This window comes from Uloborus diversus, chromosome 9 (assembly GCF_026930045.1).
Source record: "Uloborus diversus isolate 005 chromosome 9, Udiv.v.3.1, whole genome shotgun sequence".
In the NCBI taxonomy this organism is placed as follows: domain Eukaryota; kingdom Metazoa; phylum Arthropoda; class Arachnida; order Araneae; family Uloboridae; genus Uloborus; species Uloborus diversus.
Window position 1 is genome coordinate 38,278,032 of NC_072739.1, and position 12,122 is coordinate 38,290,153.

General features: G+C 34.4%; 1 protein-coding gene across 1 annotated transcript in view; it reads left to right on the top strand.

Annotated features, from left to right (window-relative positions):
• Positions 1–12,122, top strand: part of LOC129230164 (dynein axonemal heavy chain 11-like) — a 145,889-nt gene that overhangs the window by 119,844 nt on the left and 13,923 nt on the right. Inside the window, exons 45-50 of the mRNA XM_054864566.1 lie at positions 3,350–3,554; positions 5,056–5,361; positions 5,934–6,104; positions 7,226–7,351; positions 7,852–8,048; positions 11,276–11,552. Of these exons, the coding sequence (XP_054720541.1) occupies positions 3,350–3,554; positions 5,056–5,361; positions 5,934–6,104; positions 7,226–7,351; positions 7,852–8,048; positions 11,276–11,552 (1,282 nt within the window). The remainder of the gene's footprint in view (positions 1–3,349; positions 3,555–5,055; positions 5,362–5,933; positions 6,105–7,225; positions 7,352–7,851; positions 8,049–11,275; positions 11,553–12,122) is intronic.

Here is a 12,122-nt window from a genome sequence, read left to right on the forward strand (position 1 = left end):
CTGAGTGTGTGGAATTACCGAGAGTCGAGTTTTCGAGGTTCCAATGTTGATCATATAAACCTAAAATGCTTTAAAAAAAAACTTTAAAACTCACTTTTTTTCTCTCAAATTTCAAAAATTTCCCTTGGCAAGGCTCCCGTTATGCCACCTGCCCTCACATTTGTTATAAAACGATGCCACTGGGAGTGCCTTTCCATGCAAGTCAAGTGCACTACTCTACATAGTGCCGTAGCCTAGCTACGGCACTGCACGGCTCCCTACAAAATAGAACTGTAAAATTGTCCCTGACAAGACAAGTGACATGATCTAATTGAAGCAGAAAATTTGTGTACCAATTTTTAGATTGTTTTACTTTGAAAACGCCATGTCACATACTGTTTGTTTGTATAAATTATACACACAAGAAAATACGTAGGTTGGCATTTTCAAGGCACAAAAATATAAACTTTTTGGGGGGGGGGCTCCATGGGATAACATGCCCGAGACCCTGGTGATGCCCGGCCCCCTCAATAATTTTTGCAAGTCGGCGCCTCTGCATGGGAATTTATATTTCAGATGAAAACGCTCAAAGCAGGGGGAAAACTAAAATCTGAGGTTCAGAAACTAAATCCTTATCCTCTTGATAAGTCAATATAAATTGTACTTCGTAATCGAATTTTTATAAGCAATTTGTATCTAGAACTATTAATATTACTTTAACAAACACGAGAGATGAAACATACGTTGATATTTTGCACATAATGTTCCATAAAGTGGGTAATTTGGATATGCTTGAATTGAAAAACGCTGAATGCTCCATTTTATGCGTGTATCATGGCCAACAGAGTGGTGTAGGTATTATACGCTGGTCTCTAACACAGAAAGACGCAGGTTCGGTCTTAGCTGCAGTCGGTGGATTTTCAAGATGTAAAAAATCAACAGCATCTATGTCGTATGATTTTGCGGCATGTAAAAGGTCCCTCGAGTGCTCGATTGGTTTGGAGTGTTTTGGCAAAATTAAATTCCTAGAGCAATTTCGCATCAAATAGGGCCCAGGGACCTCCATCTGGTGGGGAAATTAGACGTCAAAACTCTCGTGGTAAAAGCACCGCCGATAGTGGTGCTACATGAAAGAATGCATGCAATTTCCGGGACACGCTCTAGGTCTGCAGAATGACTACGATGTACTCCTCCACAACACATGGTGATGATCACCGAGTAATGCCACTGCTACTAAGTGAAACCTGTGTAAGCTAACCTCTTGCGGTGCACTACTTTAGTGGTCAACTTAAACAGGTGGTCAACTTAATAGAGGTTGATTTATATGATAAGGGTTAATTCCGTGCCTGAAAACAGCGGTCAACTTAGACAGGTGGTTAACTTACAATGGTGGTGAACTTCACAGGTTTCACTGTACTACAAATGGCACGTTTACTGAGATCTACTGATGCCACTTTCACCACATTCCCACAACTCACATAGCGTCCTCTTCAAATAGGAAATTTACATGCCAGACCATGTATCTACTTCTGTTATTTATTTATTTATTTATTTTTCATTTTTTGAGTGTTTGCAGACGTTACCATAAAGCATAAGAAGTTTTTGAATACCTATTTTCAAGTAGCAAAATCAGGTTGCCTTAGATTTTGCATAACTTAAGTAGAGTGATGAAAAAGTAAAACTGAACCGAAAACCGAAGTATCCTAAAAGGGGCCAAAAGTTTGTACAAAATCGTTGGCAAAAATTTCAAATTCCAATTAGGATTAGAAATGCGTTTCTGAACCAGAACTTTGTTGTAATTGACCGCTAATTGAAAGTTTAAAAGAATCTTTTTTTCTCCTTTTTTTAAATAAAAAAATGCATTTTTAATTTTAGTTCCTTTCATAAAATAATATTATTATAATTTTTTAAACATTGTAAGATAATAATGAAAATAAAATTAGCTACTTGCAAATGATTTGAATAAAATAGCGGGGTTTTTTAATGTTATTTCAAAGGGGAAAAAAGAAAGAAATCACAAATTTAAATTCGATAATTGAAAGAAAAGAAACAAAGGTTTGCAGATGTATAAACCTACACGAATTTCGATCAAGCATACTGTGTAAAGGCTGATTCTGATAGAAAGATATTTGGTCTTGGACGCGCTCTTTTTTGTTGGAGAAATTCTTAGATTGGTACAACGCCAATGCTCGTTATCGGTAAAGCAAAGTTGTAGTTAGAAAAAAAGCTGCGATCTTCCTCACTCCTATTTTAATAAATGAAATCGCTTTAAGTTTCCATCAATTGAAAGTCAACTTATCAGACCCAGATTAGAATCTACACAAACGAAATTTCAAGGATATATCACGAAACAAAAAGGTAAAAAAAATAGAGATTCTTCTACATGTAAGTAGTCAAAAATGCAACGCAGAAGGAAAAAAAAAAAAAAGACAATGCATGTAATATACCAGACAGCCTGGTTATTACGTCTAGGAACTGCAGTTTCCATCTTATTAGAACTTATCCTTCTGGATAGGTGAATAACCGAGCTGTGGGCGATGTCATGTCATTGAAGCTGTGAGTGCCAACAAACTGGTAGGTAAAGTAAATGTATCTCACCAGTGAGTGTCCACAGCATGGTGCAGTTCGACTCTTGAAATGAAGGCAAAGCTTGGGTATTTAGCAATAAGTTACCGCCCATAAGCCAGGGAATAGTGTCTGGTACATTGCATATAGTTCTGCTTTATCCCTGGCTTAGATACTGTAACTTACTGCTGGAGAAAAATGTGGTTAAAAATTTTCAATTCATAAGGAAACCAGCTACATTATTTAACTGAATTATCTTTCAACTAATTACACATGCAAGTTTAAAATTTCGAATAAGACTTCAGTTGTCTTAACATCTTGAACACAGTACCGTTCATTGAAACATCTTCAAGAGGCTGTGAAGGAGGCGTAGACTAGCAATTTAATGCTCATACCCGTTTGAATTAGATACTGGAAACATTACTCATTACGCGTTACCATAATTTTTATTAATAATATATGTCTTGCACAGGCCGCTGATGAAGGTTTGGCTTTTTTTTTCTGTCATGGGCAGGTAAACGATAGTATCTGCAGAAATGAGTTTTTGAGATATTTGAAGAAAAGCGTTTTGGATTCAATACTAACAATAGGGAAATGTTGTAATTAGACTTTGTTTCTCTCCTTTTTCCAGCGGAAACCTAACAAGCAAGCTTGTACCATAAAACGTACAATAGATGACAAAAATGCGAAATAATAAAAATAAAAAATATGCAGTTACTGTCCTTTACCTGTTAACGGCAGTATTGCCTAACAAAATGATTGGAAATATTTCTGCATTAATTCGAACTGTTATATACTTCTCTAGAGCTATTAAGTTGGGCAACAAGGAAATACCTTTTCATCAAGATTTCCAACTCGTTCTTCATACGAAGTTGAGCAATCCACGTTATGGCCCTGAGATTCAAGCCCAAACTACCATTATCAACTTTGGTGTGACTCCGGAGGGGTTAGCGGATCAACTTTTGGCAGAAGTGGTGTCAAAAGAACGACCAGATTTAGAAGACTCAAAAGTAAGTTTTACTCCAAATGACTTACGCTGCAAGAGACCAAGAAATATATGAGGGTCAGTCAATAAATAATGAATCAGAGGCTATGAAACAGATATTTGACATTATTCCAAAATACTGACCGAAATTGTCGAAACACTTATTCCACTGGGAAATTAGTAGCTTGATTCCGTGCTCATAGAAGTCCTTTGACTGCTGCTTGAAACAATTATGCACGCACTCTTTTACTTCATCATCCGAATGAGATTGTAGTCCCCGAAGTGCCTTCTTAAGTTCTCCAAAGATGTGATAATCACATGGGGATAGCTCTATAAAAGGGGTGGGGGGTTCAAGGCTTCCCATCTAAATTTTTGCAAAAGTTCCTTTGTTGCATTGGGTGTTCTAGCGTTGTCGCGCAACAGAATGAGAATGAAAGTTTACCGGGACTCAAGCAGCCAATGCAACAAGGGAACTTTTGTGGGAATTTAAGTGGGAAGTCTTGAACCGCCACCCTTATAATCCAGATCTTTCCTCATGTGATTTTCACACCTTTGAAGAAATCAGGAAGGCATTTCGGGGACAGACGGACGATGACGTAGCAGCCAAGGGACTTATATGAGCACGGTAGTATGCGACTAATTTCTCGGGGGGGAGGGGAGAGTTTCAACAATTTCGGTCAGTATAATTTGAAGAATGTCGAATAAAATCTGTTTTATAACCTCTGACTCGTTATTTAATGACTGATCCTTATTAAATTACAGCAAATGTTCCTCCTTTTTATTATAAAACAACAAATATTGTATTCTTCCTAATTTATAATTCACATTTGAACACTTTGTCGGGTCAATTTTGGTTTTGTAGAGATCACGATGCATGTATTAATATACAACTTAAAATCAAAGGTTTTCACATGAGCTACCTAATGATATACAAATGTGTCTAAATATCACTCTCAGTACGTTTTTTAATAGGAATATGTATTCATAAGAACTTTTTAATAAAAATTTTTACAAAAATTTACGTTTTAAGCACCACTAAATCAATTTCAAGAAGTTTTTTGGGACATCTGTAGGTCTTTATATGAGTATAGACAGTTGGGTAATCGAAATATCCATTTTGATCATCACTGAATCAATTATCGAAAATATTTTTCACAAGAGTGAGAAATCTACATAAATGCAATCTGCAGCAATTCAGGAAGCGTTTTTGTAGAGATACTTGATTTTCCCTGGAAACTGGTGGCAACCTGTGAAATCCTGGAACGTTGCCCGGAAATAATCTGCGACGTTTCAGAATTTTTTACAGAATGTGTTTAATAATGAGTACGGTTTTGAGCATTAAATACATGCAGACGATAAATTATAAATAATAATTAATATGAATATGAAATGTTCATATTAATTGTTATTATGCAGCAAGAACAGAATCAGTGTTAAAATACACTCATTTCGATTCATTGAACATGAGCTAAGCCATAACTTCATTTTCTAATTTTTCAACAAAAAAGATTTTTTTTTCTTTTCAGTTAAAACTGAGCAAACAGCAAAACGAATTTGCAATCACCCTCAAATCTCTGGAAGACAGCCTTTTGTCCAGGCTCTCTGATGCCAAAGGGAACCTCGTTGGTGACGAGACCCTCGTAGAAAGCTTAGAATCAACCAAAAGAATCGCAGCAGAGGTTCAAATCAAAGCAGCGGAAGCCAAAACCACAGAAGAAGCCATTAACAGCGCCAGAGAAGTCTACAGAGATGTAGCGGACAGAGCCTCTTTGGTTTACTTCGTTGTTCAAGATTTGTCTACGCTTAGTCCCATGTATCTATTTTCATTGAAGGTAAAAAAAAAACCCTTGTTCACTTCAGGGATCAACAGCTTTTTCTCAATTTGCGTATTTGCATCTTTTATTTTATTTTTATTCCAATGTTTTCATATGCGTTAAGATTTTCCAACTTAATAATCCTCGAACCCTTCACTGCCAAAAGACAAGTTTTTAAAACTTGTGTCCAAATTCAAATCTTTGCTTGGATAAATATTTTTTAAATTCCAATGCAAAAACTTAGATGCATATTCAAAGTTACCATTATTGTATTAAACTTTCATTTTTCAACATTTCAACAGTTATTTGTCGCACTATATCCAAATCTAACCATTGCATCAGTAAATGTGATCTAAGCGATCCGGCCAATCTCTTAGTAGAACACACAATCGGTAAGATATTTAGATCAGTAAGGAATTATAAGTTTATTGCGCATTAAAATCCAAAAAAAAAAAATTAAATTTGACTTCGGAATGCAAAATTTGTACTTGGAGCTATTTACCCCTAATTAATTCTTTAGGTAGAAGAACTGGAAACTTATGACACGGTGTTTTTAATTTGTATTATAAATTCGTCTTTTATTCCTGAAGGCAATCAAGGAGGTTTTCCACAAAGCCATCATAAAGTGTCCTCACACTGACGAAGTCGAATCAAGAGTCCAACTACTTGTGGATGCGGTTACCTTGGCCATTTTCACTTACGTCAGCCAAGGTCTTTTCGAAAATGACAAGACTGTCTTGGCAGCACATTTGACCTTTCAGGTAAAACACATTTACTAGATTCGCCTTTGATTTTGCCTTCAATTAAGGCAGTGAGAAACAAAGGGATGTAAACAGACTTTTTAAATTTTCGAATAAAACGCGTTTCAAGTTCAGATCCTAGGTAACCTTTCATTGATTTTTCTTCTTCATCATGCTGTATAGCAGCACTCGCCAAAGCACCTAGTACCATGTCTTGCCCTAAAACAGAGGAGAGGTTCTCCTGCCATTTGTACTTATTATCTATAGGTACTTAATGTCGTCAGTGACGTCCCTTTGCTTCTCACTGCCTCAGTTGACTTCAATCAAGAAGAGGAATTTTTTTTCTGCTTAGGTACAGACTAATTTGAATAAGGAAGAGGAGCACTATGACCGATATAATAATTTGTAACTCAATTATCAAACCTGTTAATAACATGTAACCAACTCTTCCAACAGAATGTTATGTGGCGCAAATGTTTTTCGTCCAACAAATGAGTTTTGTATTGAGCTATCACGAATTGCTCATTATTCCCACTTTACGAAAGTTGATGTTGTTCTGATTTTTCAGATTGCCATGACAACAAGAATAAGCCAACTCATTGTTTTAATACTGATTAAGAGGAAAAATTTTCGTCGCCATGTTTACAAATCGTTTGCGTTTGTTCAAGGCTGGTTTTAAAAAGGAAGAGAGAGGTTATTCAGGAAAAGCATAAACATACATGAACTTAAAAAGCAAAACTTCATCTTTATACAAAATTTATAGATTACTAATTCCTAGCATTTAAGATTTATGAGAAATAAAAATACAAACGGTATATTCTGTAAATAATCTTTACGATAAGTGTAAAAATGGATATCTCGACCATAAAATCTTTATCAATGCTAACGCATCCTAATCACCACTTTTTTAAGGATATGCCTCGCATTACGAATTCTAGAAAATCCCCAGTTACAATATGACGGGGGGGGGGGGATTTCTTGGCCGTTTCTATTCCATTCTATTTGTAGAAACAAGAAACGCAGCAAGTATGGTCCGATCGCAATTATTGATTGCAGAAAACATAATTTGAATTCAAGACGTCGAAATTCAATAGAATGCTGGATGCTAGATATTTACATTATATGTTTTTTTTTTATTTAAGATATTGCAACTGAAAAATCAAATTCCACCAGAAGCAGCGGAATTCCTCTTGCACCAGACGCTAGAAGATTCTTCGATGGAAACTCCGGTGGAAATTATGAATGCGCAAGCGTGGTCGGCAATCAGAGTAAGTGATGTAGTTGGTATTTGTGGTGCAAGTGCCTCAATAGGTTAACTGAGGTTTTTTTGCTAGTGAATATATCGCTAAGTTGAACAGTGATAAAATTAAACTTTATGTTATAAAAGAAAACTTTTATGAAACTTAAAAAAAAACCCGCAAAAGTTTTTAAAAAATAGGAAAAGTTGAAAGTTGACGTTTGCAGAATAGTTTGAGCTATGAACTTTCATCCGTGCACTCCAATTTTAATCTTTTTTTTTTTTTGCTGTCAGAGTAATTTTACTTCATGTGAAAAAGTAAACTTTTAAAACGAGAAGAATAAAACAATATTGCATAGTTAGAATTAATACACAAAGTATGCTTCTTCACTTTCATAAAAGTTATTTTTATTACTGAAAGTTTTCAATAAAAATTATGGGTAAAAAATGTTTTGTTTTCAATACGTTTTGTTGTTTTCATTTTTGGTGTGTAAATCAATATTATACATAGCTGATCTTTTTTTTAAATAGGTTCTTGCCTCTTTAGACGAATTTCAAGGACTGGACCGAGATATTGAAGCAGCACCGAAACGTTGGAAGAAATTCATCGACTCAGAATTTCCCGAAAAAGAACCCTTACCTCAAGAGTGGAAAAACAGATCGACCCCTTACCACAAACTTTGCATTTTGCGTTGTTTGAGACCTGACAGAATATTATATGGAATAAGGTTCTATATTGTTTAAATTTTGAACTAGAGAATGGGTTCGTTTCTAAAATTTTAAAAGTATTTTTTTCTGAAAGAGCATGCTTAAAAACATAAGATCTGACCATTTTTTGAATAATTTTTTTAAGTTTAATATTTTTAAAAAAATATTTAAATCGGAGCTCTTTCATTGTTTACATTTCTGTCGTGTGAAATCACAAATAATGAAATGCCATTCAGTGTTGCCATTCACAGTGCACTATATTTAATTCACATCTTTACTTACGTGTATTGGCAACGATATGTTGATAGCAAGCGTAGAGCGCAATATTTAATTCGCTTATTGATTTTCATTACATGGAAACGCAGTAGAAAGATGTACCAAAGTGCATCATTTGTGACGTCATAAATATCACGCCTTATTTTAAAAATCGGACAGTTAAAAAAATTAATTAAAAAATAACTGTTGGGAAAATGAAAGTATTTTCTGGGTCCATGTTATTTTTTTTTCTTATTCTATCAATTTCAATGACAAAAAATAGTACTTTTGACTGAAGGAAACCACCCCATTAAGCCTCTACTAATTTTTATTCTTTAAATCAGGCTCAACTTAAGAATTTCTTATGCCAAAGATATTTAACTGAATTCATTTGGAGAACGATTTACATTTCCATTAAGTCTACTTTATTTTTTTTTCTTTATTGTTACAATTTCGTTTGAAGTGCTTTTATTTTTTAGTGATGCAGTCGCTTACTTACTAAATATAATATGACATATATTGTACTTACTACCTTTGGCAAAGTTCATGTCAAATCAGCTAGGGTATTATATTCATACTCTTGAAATTTTTTGAATGTAACATGTGTTAGAACTCATGAAAAAGTAGATCAGGGTACATTATAGTTTTGTCCGAAAAAACTCTTGGGCCAAGATACAGGCCCAATCATTTCTCACTTGTGATTTCAACAAAATCTTTAAAATTCTTTATCTCAAAAGCGGTATAACATAAGCGGGTTACTTTATTTAAAAGCTTATTTTTTTCTGTTTAAAAGTATATACAACATTTTGAAATGTGTTTTTAAGGTTTCTTTACACAGTATTTTCAAAAAAGAAATAATAAAATAAATTAATTAATTAAAATCAATTTTTTTGATTTTTCTCTAAAATGACAAATTAAAATATTTTTATTCAATTATGTTTTACTTTTATCAGTACCACTGAGCAGGCCCGTGCCAAGCCTGATCGGCGCCGTCATGTAAATGTCTTTTGAACGCCGTTATGCATTAAGGATCGATCAAAACAAAGTTAATCCCTGGGGTGCGGTTCTATAGACAAATGTAAAATGGAAAAAAATACGTTTGGCATTTAATTTATCAAAAGAAAGGCAATCTGTAAATTTTTAATTTTGGAACACAGTGCACGTTTTTACTTCATGTCTCGAAATTATTTCCAGTAAGGGCGGATGTAAGGGATGGATAATCAAAATTGACTTTTGAAATCTGACTTTTTCTCTTGAAAACCTTGCATTGAGCTGCTGTTAAAAAAAAAAAAGAGATGCCCAGTTTTAGTGAATCAAAGCATTTTACCCCAACATTTTTTTAAAAAACAATTCTTGGAATTTGATTGAAATAGTTGTTGCTTATTTTAGTCTAATAAGAACTTCAAAAAAATGGGAAACGGCTATTACGCAGCTTAAATTATATTTGATATATATATATATATATATATATATATAGTATATATTCGATATACTGTCTAGAAAGCAAGATGTCTATTTCTGGACTTCGTACTGATCAATATTTAGTTTGTTTCTGAAGAAAATGTTTCAAAATGTAGAAATTTGTGAAAACCCCACTTTATCTAGATAATGGGTTTTCAAGTATACCTGCGCGAAAAAAATAAGACAGTTTTTTTCGTGCAGGGCCTGGTTTGACGAACCCTGCCTTTGATATGCTAATGCGTTTTCGGAAAAAGAAAATATTTTTAAATATCAAAGTTAACGCCGCTCTAAATAGCTCTCTAAACTGTAATCCTCATAAAAATAATAGCCGACGATCGGGTAACCTGCCTGTTTCAGAAATGAAACTCGCGACACGGCATGATAATTTGATAAATAGGTTTTGGTAATGTTTAACATGCGGGGAAAGGCTTTATTGCGACAAGACTGAACTCGATCCGTTAACTTAACAATTTTACTGGTAAGACTGTCATTTTGGGGGAATGAAGAAATGAAAAAATGGTTAGCAGTGAACGCTATCTACTGGAGTTTAGGGTTAATCCACAGGAGTTAGGGTTGTAATTTCAACTATCAAAATATCACCAAACAGGCAATGGCTTCTTTAAAATATAGAAGAAGAGAAGCAATTTTCTTTGATAACGATTCGACTTTCTGGTTGATAAATAATTGTTCAAACTTTTATGCCAGTCAAAACATGACAACAGACTGCTGAATAGATTTCTTAATTGAAGTAGACGATATTCCCGCTTAAAATCTGAAACTGAACTCATTTCCAGTAAAATCAAAAGTCGTAAGATATGGAACCGTTTCAAAAGCAAACCGTTCAAAGGTTAATTTGAAAATTCAAAATTTTATTTAACTGGACTGGGTGGGAAAAGCGGTCTTGGATTTTTTTTTTTTTTTTTTTAAAGAAAACCAAAAACTATCTTGATTTTACTTCTCCATGAGCTTTAACATATGTTGTTCAAAAAATTCCAAGACTATCAAGGTAATGCCTTTTAATGAATTGACATGGATTCTAGCCTATACATTGATAAATACTTTCTCTATGTATCATGGTACACATAACTTTTGAAATATTAAGATTTATTAAGTACTTTAGGTATTACATATCGTATGAATAAAAATTCTGAAAAGAGGGACCGAAAATGACGTAAAAGTAGAATGTTTTGACTCATGGAGCATAGAAATAACAGCAAATTGCAGGAAAGATCTTTTCAAAAGAATGAAAATGTAATGCTTTAAAACTTTGCAGCAGTTGTTAATTGAAAAAAACCTTGATTTTGAAGAGACGAATCCATTTTTTTTTCAATCATCGCATTATTTATTTATTTATTTATTTATTTACTCATCTGTTTGGAAATCTAGAAGATATAATTAGAACTTAAATTTGGATACACGCTTTTAGTAAAACAATTAAAAGTAGTTTTTTTTTTTAAGATGAGAGGATAGATATTTTGAAGAGAAACGCTCCCCGTTGCTTTACATTAATTTTCGACTACTTTACTTACAGGGATTTTATATCTGAAACCTTGGGACCGGCATTTGTCAACAACCGTGTTGCTGATCTGGACAGCATTTTAGATGAATGCAATAGCCATACGCCAGTGCTCTTCGTCTTGAGCCCTGGTGTGGACCCACTTCACGATTTAGAGTACTGCGGCGGAAAAAGAGGCTTCGGGACCGACTTAGGTAACTTCCAGAACGTTTCCCTTGGGCAAGGACAACATAGCATCGCCGAGCAAACCATGGACGAGGCAGCGCAGAAAGGTCATTGGGTCGTTTTGCAGGTAGATAAACCATGAGAAAACATTTTTTTAAAGTGATAAGAAATGTACATTTTTCAATGCACGGAAGAAATATTCTTTTTTGACTATTCTAAAAGGACTTATAACTGCTTGTAACTCGAGCCTCAGGCGCATATGGATTATATGCAAAAGCATACATGCAGTTGCGTATTTTTGCTTCTTTTGGTGTTATATAACGACATACAACTGCATGAAAATGGCAAATTTTCAGAATAATTGCGTATTACTGCACTGTAAAAAAATTTGTGTACTGTCTAACCACGGATTGTATGGAAAGACTAACATCCGTTTTACAGCCCGAAATGGACAAATTTGTTATTTTTTTAGCGATGCCAGCTTTTGCAGAAGCAGAGTCTCATTCAAATGAGCGGAATACCGGCATCAAGTTTTTATTTTTCCCCTCATTCAAATAGATCAATCTTATCTGGACGTTTGAAAATTCTATACAATCCGTGGTTGGACTACAACCTTGCTCCATAAAATCGGTGGCATCTTAGCTGCCTCCACTGCTCCGGAGTAACTTAACGGATATAACTGGTGTAAAGTTGCACA